The sequence below is a fragment of the Podarcis cretensis genome, assembly GCF_951804945.1.
Source record: "Podarcis cretensis genome assembly, chromosome: Z".
Classification (NCBI taxonomy): Eukaryota; Metazoa; Chordata; class Lepidosauria; order Squamata; family Lacertidae; genus Podarcis; species Podarcis cretensis.
In genome coordinates this window covers 9,598,134-9,614,926 of record NC_137184.1, presented here as the reverse complement: position 1 = coordinate 9,614,926, position 16,793 = coordinate 9,598,134, and the positions used below count along the sequence as shown (strand labels likewise).

Below are 16,793 nucleotides of genomic sequence, written 5' to 3'. Positions count from 1 at the left end.
GGCACAATCTCAATAGGGCCAAGGGCCCCTCGGCCCCCTCAATATTTGCAGGAAGGGGGCTGAGCCTCAGTGTTGTGGGGGCAGAGGATGATGATGGGTGCACTGTGTGATGTGCCCTACCACCACCCTCCTGCCCACAAACGTGGCCCAAACCACCTTGAACCACCACCCGCCACTGCTCGCCTGTTGTCTTACCTCTACTGGCTCTCCACTGGCTCTCTACCACTGCGACTAGGCCAAGTGCACCAGCACAACAAAGCCTCCATTTAGGCCCATTGCTGCTGCAGACGTACTTCCAGAAGCGAAGCCATGCTTCCAGAAGTACATCTGCAGCTGCAGCAAGCCTCAACGGAGGCCTTGCACCAGTCACCACTGCAGCAGCAAAGAGCCAGCAGAGTAAAGGTGGTGGGCAGCAGGCAGCAGTGGCAGTCCGGCCTGCGTTTGCAGGCAGCGGGTGCCAGTGGTGGGCTATGCCATGCCACGCATGCATCATGAGGAGGCCAAGTGCAGAGCACAGCATAGCGTGGGCATGGTGTCATGATATCACATGCATGCATGCAATGCTGGGCCCCTCCAAAATGGGGCACAAGTCATGCCTCTGCATCTACACGTTCAAAATAATGTGTTTATAGTTACAGCCTTCCTGGCAGTGGTGTCTTGTGTCTATTGGGACTGGGCAGGGCAGAAGGCAAGGAGACCAGCAGCAGATGGCTACAGAGACGACAGAGCCAACAAATTCTAGTTTTCCCCCATCATCTTTCCTATTGAGTTCCATAAAGGACAACACTGAGATAAAGGAAGAGTAAGCGGATAGCCAGGACCATTCTTTGGACTGGTTGTAAGCAAAAAGGCTGGCCAGTGGGGGCTGGTGAGGGCATGATGTGGTTGGTGCAGCAGTGCCCCATTCACACTGATGAACCAGACTCCACAGCTTCCTGGGATTGTATCACTCCTGAATATAGGTGGAGGACTGCACTCTGAAAACTCCCTGACTGTGGGAACCTAGCTGTTCATGGGGAATAGGCTGCTCTCCCAGACATGCTAGGTTTCCTTATGCAAGGAGTCAAAACAAAAAACCACTGCATGGAAGAGCATGCCACCATATGATTCCTGCCCCTATCTTCATAAATGGTACAGTCCCTGGGGGCCTGTGCCACACAGATCATTCTGGATGTTTAGCTTGGTTGTAAGATGCCAAAAACAGCAACAAAGTGAAGCTTCAGCCCTTCCAAATAATGTGCCTGCAGTCCCCAAAACCATGGTTACTCGAAGAGAATGTCAGTTTCATTTCCAAAATAGACGGAGAAAGTGTCATTGTGTGTAATCTATGTAAAATGTGTTGGTTTTTGCCTCTGTGCCAGAGGCACCTGTGTGTGCTAAAAGGATGAATGGCTCCATCACAAAATCAGAAACTTGGGGAGAAGGGGAGACAAATAAGGGGGAATTATGAAAGCTTTGGAAGTGCCAAAATGATTGACATTCTAATTCTGTTTCTTTCTCAGCACTCAGGCAGGAATCTATTTTTGCTCTCAAATGTGACTGAGTACAGATATGGATAGTGAAGAAATCCATGATTTTGTTAGCATGTGAATGAGACACAACTCAACTCACATTTTCCAAAACAATGCATAAATGGGAAACATGGACTATCCTTTTAAATTTGCACTTTTCCTAATTTTACATTGCATTTCTCCAGCTGAACAGTGTGTGTGTGTGTGTGTGTGTGTGTGTGAGAGAGAGAGAGAGAGAGAGAGAGAGAGAGAGAGAGAGAGAGAGAGATTGCTCCAGGTCCTGCCCATCTCCCCATCTGCCCCCCAACTGCTGTATGTGGTTCCTGGCAGAGGGAAAATTCTATCATCTCTCTCTCTCTCTCTCTCTCTCTCTCTATATATATATATATATATATGTCTATCATCTATCTATATCTATCTATCATCTATCTATCTATCTATCTATCATCTATCTATCTATCATCTATCATCTATCTATCTATCTATCTATCTATCTATCATCTATCTATCTATCTATCTATCTATCTATCTATCTATATCTATCTAATCTATCTATCATCTATCTATCTATCATCTATCTATATCTATCTATCATCTATCTATCATCTATATCTATCTATCTATCATCTATCTATCTATCTATCTATCTATCATCTATCATCTATCATCTATCTATCATCTATCATCTATCTATCATCTATCTATCTATCTATCTATCATCTATCTATCATCTATCTATCTATCTATCTATCTATCTATCTATCTATCTATCTATCATCTATCTATCTATCTATCTATCTATCTATCTATCATCTATATCTATCTAATCTATCATCTATCATCTATCTATCTACAGTGATACCTCGGGTTAAGTACTTAATTCGTTCTGGAGCTCCGTTCTTAACCTGAAACTGTTCTTAACCTGAAGCACCACTTTAGCTAATGGGGCCTCCCGCTGCTGCCGCACCGCCGCTGCACAATTTCTGTTCTCATCCTGAAGCAAAGTTCTTAACCCAAGGTACTATTTCTGGGCTAGCGGAGTCTGTAACCTGAAGCATATGTAACCTGAAGCGTATGTAACCTGAAGCGTATGTAACCCGAGGTACCACTCTATATTCTATCTATCTATCTATCTATCTATCTATCTATCTATCTATCTCTCATCATCTATATCTATCTAATCTATCATCTATCATCTATCTATCTACAGTGATACCTCGGGTTAAGTACTTAATTCGTTCTGGAGCTCTGTTCTTAACCTGAAACTGTTCTTAACCTGAAGCACCACTTTAGCTAATGGGGCCTCCCGCTGCTGCCGCACCGCCGCTGCACGATTTCTGTTCTCATCCTGAAGCAAAGTTCTTAACCCAAGGTACTATTTCTGGGTTAGCGGAGTCTGTAACCTGAAGCATATGTAACCTGAAGCATATGTAACCTGAAGCGTATGTAACCCGAGGTACCACTCTATCATCTATCTATCTATCTATCTATCTATCTATCTAATCTCTCATCATCTATCATCTATCTATTTTTACCCCATCCTTCCACTAGGGAGCTCAAAGCAGCTTACATTCTTCTCTCTCTCTCCCCTCCCTCCTTCATTTTATCCTCATAACAAACCTGTGAGGTAGGTTAGGCTGAGAGTGAGTGACTGGGCCAAGGGCACCCACTGAGTTTCATGGTTGTGGGGATTTGAACCCTGGGCTCTCAGGTCCTAGTTAACGGCTATACCAGTAACTGCTACACCTCACATTCACCTGCCCAGGAGGGGATAGAAACCTGATCTGGCTGGCCTAAAAGAGTTCTGAGTTGGTTAATGGGAATCCCCAAGGTGGTTTTGGCTTTGAAGGTGTTGATGTTCCTTTTAGACTGACAGCTTGCTTCTATAGCCCCTTCCATATCCACTCAGATTACAGCGGTATCTCCAGTTAAGAACTTAATTCGTTCTGGAGGTCCGTTCTTAACCTGAAACTGAGATTTCACTTTAGCTAATGGGGTCTCCCACTGATGCCACACCACCTCTGCATGATTTCTGTTATCATCCTGAAGCAAAGTTCTTAACCCGAGGTACTATTTCTGGGTTAGCGGAGTCTGTAACCTGAAGCGTCTGTAACCTGAAGTGTTTGTAACCTGAAGCATCTGTAACCTGAGGTACCACTGTATATGATGTCGAAAGAACGGTAACCACGAAGTCCTCTAATGCAGGTAGTGGCAGACTTTGGTCTCTCATATTTCAGTGGTTCCTTGGGCAATGCTAAAATTTGTTGCCCCTCCCCACCTCTATAGTTCTATAGCATTGTTTTGGCACCCCCTGCAGTGCGGCACCCAATATGACTGCACTGGTTGTGCTGCCCTAAACAACCTCTGATGCAGGTGTGGAGAAGCTCTGGTCCTCTAGATGACATTTGACTAAAACTCCCATAATTTTTCAGCATCAGTCGTGTTTTCTGAAGCTGATGGGAGCTGTGGTTCAACAACATCTACAGGGCTGAAAGTTCCCCCTCTAATGGAAATTCACCCAGGCAAAGATTTCCAGAAGATCTAAGACCTAGAATGGATAACCTTTGCCCATGGGTTGCATGCAACTTTTGGCCAAATTCCATCCTTCCCTGGGATCTCCGCTCCTTTTCCCTGCTGCTTATCCTGCTTATCATCTTCAGTTTCTAAGTGTGGAGATGACATTCTGAGTGCATCAGGTTTCCTGGGGAGCTGAGGCTTTTATTCCCTCCCGCCCCAAGTGATCCAAAAACAGTCAAAATAAGTGCCCTTGCACTCGTGTGCTTGCGTAAAGGTGTGTGAGGCAGTGAGAGATTTTACTATCTTGGGCTCCATGATCACTGCAGATGGTGACAGCAGTCATGAAATTAAAAGACGCCTGCTTCTTGGGAGGAAAGCAATGATAAACCTAAAGAGCATCTTAAAAAGCAGAGACATCACCTTACCAACAAAGGTCCGTATAGTTAAAACTATGGTTTTCCCAGTAGTGATGTATGGAAGTGAGAGCTGGACCATAAAGAAGGCTGATTGCCAAAGAATTGATGCTTTTGAATTATGGTGCTGGAGGAGACTCTTGAGAGTCCCATGGACTACAAGAAGATCAAACCTATCCATTCTGAAGGAAATCAGCCCTGAGTGATCACTGAAAGGACAGATCCTGAAGCTGAGGCTCCAAGACTTTGGCCACCTCATGAGATGAGAAGACTCCCTGGAAAAGACCCTGATGTTGGGAAAGATGGAGGGCACAAGGAGAAGGGGACGACAGAGATGGTTGGACAGTGTTCAATTTCTTTACATTATTAACAGCTGCAAGGATATTATTGGCCCAAAAATGGAAACAAGAAGAATTACCAACGATGGAAGAATGGAGAATGAAACTAATGGACTATGCAGAATTTGATAAACTAACAGGAAAGATCCGAAACCGGCGGGACCATAAGTTCACCGAGGACTGGAGTAAATTTGTAGATTATTTGAAAAGTATATGTGATGAACAAACAATGTTTGTTGGTTTGCAGGAAGCTCTGTGAAGAATTAATATTAGAAATATTGTAAAAAAGGGAGGGGGGGAGGTTATTATTATAAGGCAATATAAAATTAGGAAATGTGCAAAAAAAGAATCAAAATGGAGGATTATCAGAAGAGCTGAGGGAAGTCCAAAAAGAATGTATTTGTGAGAAAATGTGTGTTATGTTCCTCTAATTTGGTATTGTAAAATTAATAAAAATATTTTTAAAAAGAGAAGAGAAGACTCCCTGGAAAAGACCCTGATGTTGGGAAAGATGGTAGGCACAAGGGGAAGGGGACGACAGAGGACGAGATGGTTGGACAGTGTTCTCGAAGCTACCAGCATGAGTTTGACCAAACTGCGGGAGGCAGTGGAAGACAGGAGTGCCTGGCGTGCTCTGGTCCAGGGGGTCACGAAGAGTCACACATGACTAAACGTCTAAACAAGAACAACAACAACAAAGGTGTGTGAGAGCAAGGGGGCAAAGAAGCATGGGTGTGTTTATGCTTCAGTGTGAATTTGGGGAGGGGCGTCTCAAAATGGAAGCCCTACCCAGTGGCGGAGCTTCATGCTCCAGTACCAGGAGGGGGGGTGGAGAGCAGGCGGGGGCAGGGCTAGTGCACATCCCAGGGGCATGGTGCGCCACCCGCAGGGGCATGGCGCGCGTCCTGGGGGTGTAGCCATGATGGCACCCCACCATGATCACACTGCTCCCCCCTACTCCTCTTCCTCCGCCAGCAGCCCTACCCCAAACTCCACCACATTTCAAGAGAGGCTAAATACCCATCCCTACTGCTAGGCAGCCTTCCCTGCCAATTTTCCCTCTTCCCAAGTGCAAGCAAAATTTTTTGAGAATAGGGGGCAGTGAATTATCCATGAGGATTGCTTACTGAAGCCAGGAGAGGCATTTGCTGGCCTCTCCATCATGAGAAATTATGCTTTCGAGCATCCTCAGGAACGTCATTAAGTTCCAGAAAGCACAGGATATCAATCTGCATTCTTCACTGCTGTGCCATTTGCACCAGGATGATCTGATTGTATGTGGTACAGGAACCATGGTGGAATTTTGACCCCTCTTCCCTGCAGCCAGCAGAAGCTGATTGGAAAATGACACGGCCAGATCAGTGAATCACACAGAGATGCAGCCAGCAGTGGCTCCACTCTAGGGATGGGAGCTCTGGACCTGCAGAAGACATTAATTGTTTAATGATTTGATGCTGCAGCACACTAGTGGCTCTTTTGTTAGCATGCCACCAAAAACCCCTCCAAACCCAAAACCCTGTAAAGACCTCACGGTAGTATGCAGAAACAAAAATAGACACACATGTACAATGATAAAAATGTGCCCATAAGTTGCAGCCACCACTGATTGACCAGTTTAAAGCAGGGGTGGGTGACCTCAGGCCCAGGGGCCAAATGCCCCCTCCCCAGCATCCCTTTTTAGCTCTTAGCCCACACCCCTCATTGGCCTCATTGGTCAGACCCAGATGATCTGGAATGTGCCCTTCATCTCTGATCATGCTCCTTGCTTGCCTGGATGAAGGACAGAAAGGGGTGGGTGAATGAACTCCCATTCATTCCTCCACCTTCTTTTGCCTCTGGTCCTGCCCACCACTAGCATGTGGCCCTTCAGAGGCTACTCAGAAGGAAATGTGGCCCCCAGTCTGGAAAAGATCCCCAACCTCTGACTTTTAAAGCTTTTAGGGAGTGTGAATTATTGTGCATTATTTAGTGGCTGTGAATCATTTTAGCTCACTTGTGCCATTTGGGATTTACTGGAGTAGATTAATCAACTAAAAGCTTTTAAGCTGATTAATCAGTGGAGCCAGGAGCCAAGGGCACACTTGCCTATTTTATGTCTGTGATTCAGGTGTGCTACCCTCTTGGGGGGTGGGAAAGTATATAGGAAAGACAGCTTTTCCTTCTAGTGATGGGCGGTGGCTTTTGTTTGTTAAATTGCTCCCAAGGATGCAAATCTGGAAGAAGTGTGCATTTAAATCAAAATTATAGGGTATGTGTGAAGTACCCCACTGCTGTGACCTTTAAAAAGCAAGTCTTCAGACAGTTGGTGCATGCATGCAAAATGTAGATCTTGGAGGGGTCGGTTCAGTGGTCTCCCTAACTAGAAACATTTATCTTTCTAGCTAAAACTGCACGGAAACGCCGTTTATCTTCCCACCAGATTTATCTACTTGCTACCCCGTGACGGGGTGAGCTCCCATTGCTCGGTCCCAGCTCCTGCCAACCTAGCAGTTCAAAAGCACATCAAAGTGCAAGTAGATAAATAGGTACCACTCCGGCGGGAAGGTAAATGGTGTTTCCATGTGCTGCCTATTTATCTACTTGCGCTTTAATGTGCTTTCGAACCTTACATCCATTCCAGGGGTTGTCAGCACTGACTGTCAGCCTTCTCCTTTTCTTTAGTTTCAGTGTTGCCCTTGTAGAACTCAAGCAGGGAGGAGGAGGAGGAGGAGGAGGAGGAGGAGGAAAGCAAACCAAAAACAAGCTGGTTCCTTCTGTCATTGGCTCTGATGCCCCCTGCTGTTGGGCTCCCTGCCTTCCATCTCACTAGGCTCAGCAGACACCAGCTGCCGCCGAAATAGACACTAGGAGGCAATTCTCTTTAGGTGACTCCACTTGCATTAATGGCATCAGTGGTTGATTCCTGCAGGCATGAATGCAGATAGGCGTCACATCATGCTGGTTTGGAAATGAAGAGGAAAGCAAATTTAATATTTTTAAATTTTATTTTAAATCATTTATAAACCACTATTTTTTTTTTTAATGATGTACAATATAAAAACAACCAATACTGGCTGGGGTTGATGGGAACTGAAGTCCAACAACTTCTGAATGGCTGCAGCTTCCCCTTTCCTGCTTTAGCAAGTACTCCCATGTTGTCTCGCTTGCTTCTATTGCCAAAAGTGTGTGTGCGCGCGCTCCCGTTGCATATGTATATGTAAAGATAAAGAGGAAAGGGGCCCCTGACCATTAGGTCCAGTTGTGACTGACTCTGGGGTTGCGGCGCTCATCTCACTTTATTGGCCGAGGGAGCTGGCGTACAGCTTCCAAGTCATGTGGCCAGCATGACTAAGCCGCTTCTGGAGAACCAAAGCAGCACAAGGAAACGCCGTTTACCTTCCCGCTGGAGCGGTGCCTATTTCTCTAATTGCACTTTGATGTGCCTTTGAACTGCTAGGTTGGCAGGAGCAGGGACCGAGCAATGGGAGCTCACCCCGTCGCGGGGATTCAAACCGCCAACCTTCTTATCGGCAAGTCCTAGGCTCTGTGGTTTAACCCACAGCGCCACCTGCATCCCCATATGTATATGTACACAAGGGTAACTGGCAGAATGAGGTGACAACAAGGCTTTCAAGCACACCCCTCTCTCCATCCTTCATTCAAGCAAGCAAGCCAGAGGCATTATCACAGGTCAAGGACACAATCCAGCCAGGCAAAAGCACTCATGTCATTAAGGAGGTGGAGCAAGCCTATTGAGATGTGTGGCCTGGGGAAGAGTCTCAGGGGCCAGACAGAGAAGATCAGAGGACCACATTCAACCCACCTGGGCCTGAGATTTCCTGTGCCTGTACAAACTATGACACTACACACACATACAATCAAAATTCCTGCCTATATTTTGCTGTGGGTTGCACCTGACGACCCTTTGACTGCCTTCCAATTATATTACTCTATGTGGGGTCTATCCACAGGTGCAAGGCTATAGGGTTCTCTAGGGCTCTTCATACAGTGCTCTCTGATGAGCTCCTGCACTTCAGCATTTTACCACTACAGCCACTGAAAAATATCACCTATCATCATATTAACTGGTCAAGGCATTGGAAGTGCCACCAGCATAAATCCTATTAGCCAGGGGAAGCACTTTCTCTTCTCATCTTGCCACGGTTCCGCTGCATGCCACCTGATTCATTGCACCACCATGCCAGCCAGAGCCTCCCTTCATCAGTACCACAATAAATCCACAAGGGCAGGATTGTTCCACTGTGCAGCTTTGTCTGGGGGGGCGAGCGTGTTGTGTGCCTGGGAGAGGGAAAATGGTACGTGCTTCCCGCTCTCGACCCAACTGCATTTCGAGCAAAGGATTGCTATGAGTGAAAGAGGGGGAAGAAGAGAGAAGAGTTCTTGCTGAGGGGGGGAGTGAAGGCAGCCCCCATCTCCGAAGAAGCCTCCGCGATGGCCAGGGCAAAGCTGAAGAAGTCGCCATCCGAGAGCAATGCCCACCAGAAAACCATCCCGCCTCTGGCAACGACCGAGGATGTCCCGGGGGTCAGCCCCTTGCTACCCGCGCGGAGGCTGGGGTCCTTGGGCAGCGAAACTGGACACAGGTACTGCAGCATTGCATGCCTCAGTGTGGAGATGACCACCCCCCGTAGTGGACTTCGGACATAGCAAGGAGCCGAATGGGTTTATTTGAGCAAAAATGTGGAAAATTGGATTCCCCCTCCCTTTTATTGTAAACCCACATCCATGCTCCTTAACACCCCAAACCTGGTTGTTGTTTTTCCCCCTCGTGGGAGGGGGGGTGCCATTATTAATTAAGACCAAAGATTCCAAAACAACCAAACCCGGATGAGATTCAAATAAGCATACAAAACTGCTGCATGCCAGTTATTGAAAATCCTGAAAGCGTGACTTCAGCCCCTGTTAACTTGCAGTGTGCATTAATCTGTGCGAGGGGTGGGGTGGGGGGGTTGCTGAAGCCCTTTACCCCAGTCTTCCCAATTTGTGGTGTGTGCTATTATGCACCATCTTTGGAAGCTGTCTGGCGAGGCAGGAGCCCACGGTTTGGAAAATACACCCCTTTGCGTAAAGAATCTTCCCTCTCTCGCGCTCACACCAAGGTTTGCATGCAGATAAAAGAAAATTAACCAGGGGAAATAATCAAATAAAAAATGCAACACTATCTTCTGGGTATACATCTGTTAACAGGCAAGGGGTGGGCAAGCCTTTCCTCCGAAATCGGCAGGTGTTTTTGCATTTCCTTTGAAACCGTCCATTTCACTTGGGCGGTGGGGCGGGCAGCTCACAGCCTGAATGAATGATCCCAGCATTGCAGATAGATGCAGGACCGAGTTCTCCGCTTTACCTCTGTTCCATGGCATCCCTTTTCCATCCTTTCTCTTATATCCATCAATCCTTCCACAGCCCGCCTACCGGCATGCTCTGTCTGTCTGTCTTCTCTAAATCTTGAAACACCGTATGTACTGCATATATCGCTGGATTGTAAGGCGGACTGGCGCCTTTTATTCATTCCCCGACTGCGAAGGGGCTCTATGTAAACAAGGCAGTGCATGAAAAGGATTGTCTAATTAGGCGGGTATTTCCTTGTTAGGGGAGGGGACCTACCTGGTGTGTGTTTGCGGGCGGGCAGCGGTGGGGGAACAGCAGGGGCACATAGAAAATCAGCTGTGGAAATAGCAGGTCTTCTTCTGCAGGGCAAAAAGGCACCTAGGTACTTGTTTGCTTCTCTGAATGGATGAGCTCAGGCTGGTGGACTTGGCAAGGGTGGCAATGGACAGGTGCCAGCAGCAGGGTTGAGTACCACTTGCAGCTCCTCCGTCCACCCCCACCCCCCTTGAAGCAAAAGTCAGCCATGCATTAGGTAGCAATGTGTATTACTTCACTGACTTCCAAATGCGGTAAGCCAGTTTTGCACCAGTTTTGGACCTTCCTGGTCATTCCCAAAAGAGGGAGTTGGAAAGAACACCACTTTTCCAACTTCTTCCTTTAGCTCTAGGTACCTTTCAAGGCAAAACAAGGTAAGTTCCCTCAATACCTCATGACCAAGGGGGCAGTGAGGTGCAGAAAGCTCCAGGTTTTATAGACACTAAGGGAAGACCCCAAGTGTGCCCAAGGACCCCAAGAGATGTCAAATTGCTGACCCCTGCTCTGATGTAATGTGCTAATTGTGCCATGAGACTGCACTCCCACAATGAATTAGTCCTTTAATGAGAGTATTATATGTGACCACCAATTTTTTGAATAGGGAATTCTACCTGCTGAAATTGTATTTGTGGTTGGTTAGGGGGAAACATCTCATCACAAGGGCACCACCACTGAAAAGGCTCCCTTACTAGAGGCTACGCTGCCTCACTTCATTAGATGGCAGTGGTGGACCTGGGGAAGGCTCTCTCATGAAGAATCTTGAGGACTGGACACTTAGGTATGGGAAGAGATGCTTCTTTAGGCAATCTGTTCCCCACCCATTTAGGCTCATCATTGATATATTGACCAAAGCTGATAAAATGACTAGAATCCCATTGGTGGCCACCACTGCTTCTTCTGGGAGTGAATTTTAATATTTTAACTCTGCACTGTGTGAAGTACTTTCTTTTCTTAAGACCTACTGTGGATTCAAATACTAGCTAGGGCAGGCCTGTGGGTCCCCAGAGCTCAGGGAAGATGGGAGTTGTAGTCCAACAACATCTGGGGCTCCACAGGTTGAGAACTGCTGGATTAGGGAGACCCTGAGCCTGATTCTGCTTTGACATGCACTGGGTGGTACTGATGTTGCCATTTCCTCCCACCCTGTGAAGTTCATAAAAGTCAGTGGGGGTAACCTCACATATGTACTTGTGGGTGGAAGTTATGGGGCACAAGAAGTATGCTGTATAATTAATAACCCCACAGAGCCTGATTCCTTGTGATTCTACTTGGAAGACATGCTGTTCCTGGGCTAAAGAGGTAGGGTTGCCATGTGTTCTCTTTTTCCAGGACATGTCCTCTTTTTTAGGGGTAAAATTTCTGTCCGGGTGGATTTTTTAAATTTGCCAAAATTCTGGAAGAGATATAGACATAACTGGTGGTTGAAGGCTCTTCTCTTCTCCTGCCCGCCCCCCTCAGCCTTCCAGGGCTCTCCATCAAGGGACTCCTTGAGGCCAGAACCTTTCTCATGTGAAGGTTGCTTCACTAGTCCTGCTTCACCATCTCTCTGCCTTGAGCCATTTTGCCTGACTGAAAAATGTCCCCTACCACTTCTTCATAGCGACCACTGTTCCCACTTTAGACCCAGTAGATTTTCTTGCTGGTGTAATCTCTTGTTTTTTAACTCTTTGGGTTCTCCTTTTTGGAAGGTGTGACATTGGCATGCAGTTTTGAGTGCCACATATTCAAGGGGGCAAGAATGGGCAGAGACAGAGAGCCTGGGTGTCCAGGGCTGGTGATGCCAAATCCTGCTGCATCACCTGTTGTTAGCAGTATCAAGAAGTACGGGAAACAGCAGAAGGCCCCTGTTTCAATTCCCAATGGCATATCCAGGTAGGGCTGGGAGAGACACTGGAGAGCCACTGCCAGTCAGTGTAGACAGTCCTGAGCTAGATGGACCAATGGTGGGACTTGTTAGAATGCAGCTTCCTGGTTTCCTAAGTGATCTTTATGTAAGGAGCTGGCCATTAGGGGCTGCCCTTCCAGGTCCTACACTGGGTGGAGAACCTCAGGCTCAGGGGCTGAATGTAGGCCTCCAGGCCTCTCCATCTGGCCTCCAGGCAACCCACCTCACTGATCCTGCTTCAAACCCTCTTTGAGTGTTTTTGCCTTGATGGAATATGCCCTTGAACTCTGATCAGGCCTCTTGCTCACCTGGATGGAGGACAGAGAGTGAATGTATGAATGTATGGAGGAGCTAGCCATACATACTTGTACATGCACATTTATATGTTTGCTTTTGGCCCCACCCACTGTGGGCATGTGCCCCCCCCCCCAATGTTCCACAGAAAGGAATATGGCCTTTGGGCTGTTAATCAAGCCAGTAGATGAACTGAATGCAGGGAACAGAGACCTACTGCGGGTTAGGGGCCTGCAGTGATCCACACATCCCCATTCGCCTCCTGAGTAGCCTCAGCAAGCCAGCAGGGCAGGATGGAATTCCCTCTTGGGCATGGCAGATATTTTAATTGAAATCAATTGGTGTGACATGCCTTGCCATGAATGGGTTTAGGAGTGTAGTGATGCATGAATAAGCTTAAGAGTGGGGTAATCTGTGAATGGGCTTAGGAGCAGGGCAATGGCATCTAGAATTGCTTGTACCGTACTCTTCCCAAGCATTCATGTCACATCCAAGCTCTCTGCTTCTGAAAGATTTTCACACGGGTTGGAAAGGCATGACTAATGCATTATGCCCTCTAGGAAGTGCATCCCAGGTATAGGCAGGCATAGGGATATGCTGTTGGCAGGGCTCCCAAAACCAGCCTGTTCTTCTGTCTGTGATTGCATCTTAGGTGGGCTGATGTCACTGACTGTCCTTACAAAACCCCAGTTCTAATAAGGGGGTGACCAGAGAAGGACCAGGAATTAGTGTGGCTGGGCTCCCTGTTTTACAGGAAATGAACCTCTATTTGAAGATCTGGCAGAGGATGGTCCTCTGAAGAAGTCCTTTGTTTTGAAGGATGCTCCAATCCAACTCCAGTTTTATAAAGATAAAGACCCATCAGAAAGGGAGACTAGGAGCCTTGGAACTGCCTCATCACCTGGTTAAGATCTCACCTGGTCAGTCTTCCCCACTAGGCTAGTGAGATGTATTAAATCACACCAGCAGTATTTTGCTTTAAATTATAGTAATTGAGCTATATCCAGTCCTACTCAGAATAATTAACAGACTTAGACCCATTGGCTTCAATTAGTGTACTCTGAGTAGAACTTAATTGGATACAACCCATTATATTTAAATGTATATCTATTCATACAAATTAGCAAATTTTATGGTGATCTTTGTCCCTTTTCTGCCTCTTTCTCTTTTTTTTGGGGGGGGGGAGTGATGTGGGGAGATGTGTCAGTGGCCACCCTAGTAGATAAATTGACAGAGAATGTTTAAAAAGGTAGAATGAAATTTTGTCACAGCACCACTCATTACTGCATTAGTCCGTTGAGACTTGCATGTATGATGGATGATCCCAGATTTAACATTATAGAGACAGTGTTCTCACAAGCCTTTGTCATCAATGCAGACTTAACAGAGTCCATTCATGCATTCAGGTGCAAGTTATCAAATGCTCAGTGATTGTCTGGACTGTACCAAAAGTTTCTCATTCAATTTTTGGACTGAAAGTAGTGCCCCAAAATCTTCTCTTCCATAAAAACGCAATCCCCCCCCCCATTGCTGCTTCTAGCCAATAACAGCCACTGTTTCTGTCTCACATCCCACCCCACCCCACCCAGTTCTGCTTCTCCTTCCTGGATGGCCCCGACCAATTAGAGTGGTAGTACCAACAAAGTTTAGTTTCACAGGGCAATTACTGAGGTAGAACAAAGGCAGTGAGAATGAGGCCCCACAGCACTGCTGTCACTCTGAACAGGCAAACACAGTCTGAAAAATGAGAATAGTGGAGTTGCTTTTCACAGGGCACAATCCTAACTTACCTCTCACCACCACTACAGTGGTGGGGCTTTGCACACCTGTAACCCCATTGCTCACAGCAGAAAGTGGGAGGCACGGAAAGATAGCAAGGGCAGTGAAACAGGCCCAGCCTTTTCCCCCTCTTGTGCTGCCAAATGGCCATTCTTGTGATGATATTCCCAGGAGCGGAGGTGGTGCACCAACAGAGCTGGCACTCTTGCAGTGATGGCCAGCAGAAGGCCAGCTTAGCTGGGGGAGCTGGGCAGAAGGGCACCTCCACCGAATCCACTAGTTGCTAAAAAGTTTGCAAAAAGTGTCCCATGTTAATCTCAGCCCTAATAATTGGCTGACGGAAAATCAAGGGGCTTGCATGGAGGTTGCTCTCTGTGTGTTTGTGTTTATATATTTTATTTCTATACCACCCTTCATCCAAGAATCACAGGGTGGTTTACAATATAAAAATATAAAAATACATAAATACAAAAACCAACAACACACCCCACAGTATTCACAAATATACACTCACTTAGTGTTGGAGGGTGTGGGTGTGGGTGTACTAGCTATTGCTTTAGGCTCCCTCTCTCCTTCCACATATTAACCAGACTTGTCTTTGTCTTCTCTGTTTTGCACTAGGAAGCTGCCCCATAGAATTTTGATTTTTATCCTAGGCATATCTTTGGGCAATATAATCACTCTTCCCTCCACTTTGCTATTCTGTATCCAGCCTAATTGCTTCCAATGCTGTAATATACACAGCTGCCTTGCACCAAGGCCGTCAGTGCATCTAGTTCAGGGCATAGAGCCCACTACTGCATACACTGACTGGCAGCTGCTCTCCTGGGTTTCAGGGCAGCAGCGGGGGGTGGGGGTGGGGACAGGGACAGACGGACGGACGGACATTTCCAGTTCTACCTGGAGATGCTGAAGATTGAATCAGGGACCTTCTGCATTCGGAGCAGGTGGTCTGCCACAGCCCCTTATCACAGCCTTAACGAGCTGTACACTGGGGCATATTCACCTTCACCTTCAACCTTTCCATTTGCTTCCTTTGCATCAGAGACAGCCATCTAAACAACATGCAGAATAAAGTGGCTGAATTATGGACTGCACCGCGTCAGACTACAGGATTATGTGGGGTTTTTTTCAACCCACCTCCCTTATTAAGGGATTTTAAAGGACACTTTTATTTATTAAAATATTTATATGCCACTGTATCACAGCGATTTACACCAATATAAAACCATAAAACCATTCAGTAAAATCATAAAAAGTTAAAAGCAAAATAATTAAAAACGAACATCAGTAGACCATGGGGGGTGTACTCTTAATTCTCTGCAGAGGCCTGGAGGAATGGAAAAGTTTTCAGCAGGTGTTTAAAAGGCTCCTGCTGAATCTCTGTTGGCAGGAGGTTCCACAGGACTGGGCCAATGACACTAAAGGCTTGCTCTCTCGTTGTTGTCAAATGAGCCTCGCCATCTCTGGGAGCAGCTAGAGATGCTCCTGCAGATGATAGAAAGCTTCAGGCAATCTCTGAAGTATCGCAGACCCAAGATGTTCAGGGGGTTGTAAATCAACACAAGAACCTGGAACTTGGCTTGGTAGAAGATGCAGCTGCTCTAACAGTGGTGTCCGATGTTCTTGACCAGCAATCTGACTGCAGCATTCTGCACCAGCTAGAGCCTTCGAGCCAGATTCAAGGGCAGCCCCACATACAGTAATCTAGCCTCAAGGTTATCAGTGCATAGACTGCAGCAGTCAGGCTATCTTCATCCAGGAACAACCATAGTTGGTGAACCAGATGAAGCTGATAAAAGGCACTCCTACCCAGAGAGGACACTTGGGCCTTTAGTGACTATGCCCTGTTATATGCATGTGTGCACATATTACCTGGCAGGAGAAGTGCATTGTAAAAATTTGGATAAGTGCAAAATTTAAAAGATAATTTGTTTTGGTTCTCATATTGTTCCAGAAAGTGCAAGTTAGGAGGTTTGCCTTTGAATGGGAACCAGATCAAGCTTCTCCAGGTCTCTAGTCTTGATCAGCTCAGTTCCTCTAGTCTGGGTACCAGTGCTTCTTCTACTGTAAGAGGTGGTTTTTAGGGTTGTTGTTTTTTACTGAGACGAATCTTAATGTGATGAATAGAAGTAAGAAGTGAAAAGAAAATCCATCTTGCGAACTGCTCCCAGGAATACAAATTAGTTTTCTTCTATAAAGAACTCAGAAGAACTGATTGTTTGAAAGCATATGCTGTTTTTATTACTCCACAGATCACACATTTTTAATGTCTCACCTAAAGGCACATAATGGAGAAAGAAAGGGAGTAAGTTGCACAAAAGTGTTGTAAATAGAGGAGACTCAGGGTAATGCGGCAGGTCATTGGCAGAGCATCTTCTTTGCATGCAAAGGTCCCAGATTCAATCCCCAC

The 16,793-nt window shown here is 46.5% G+C and overlaps 1 protein-coding gene across 6 annotated transcripts in view; it reads left to right on the top strand.

The window, feature by feature from the left end:
• KCNT1 (potassium sodium-activated channel subfamily T member 1) overlaps positions 1-16,793 on the top strand; it is a 213,456-nt gene that overhangs the window by 75,801 nt on the left and 120,862 nt on the right. For 2 of the 6 annotated variants that reach the window (XM_079961945.1, XM_079961944.1), the window contains exon 1: positions 9,060-9,362. The exons of 3 other annotated variants lie outside the window; for them this stretch is intronic. In XM_079961945.1, the coding sequence (XP_079818071.1) occupies positions 9,211-9,362 (152 nt within the window). In that variant the 5' untranslated portion in view covers positions 9,060-9,210. Of the gene's footprint in view, positions 1-9,058; positions 9,363-16,793 lie in introns of those variants that run through there. One more of the 6 variants, XM_079961946.1, reaches the window with a different exon arrangement.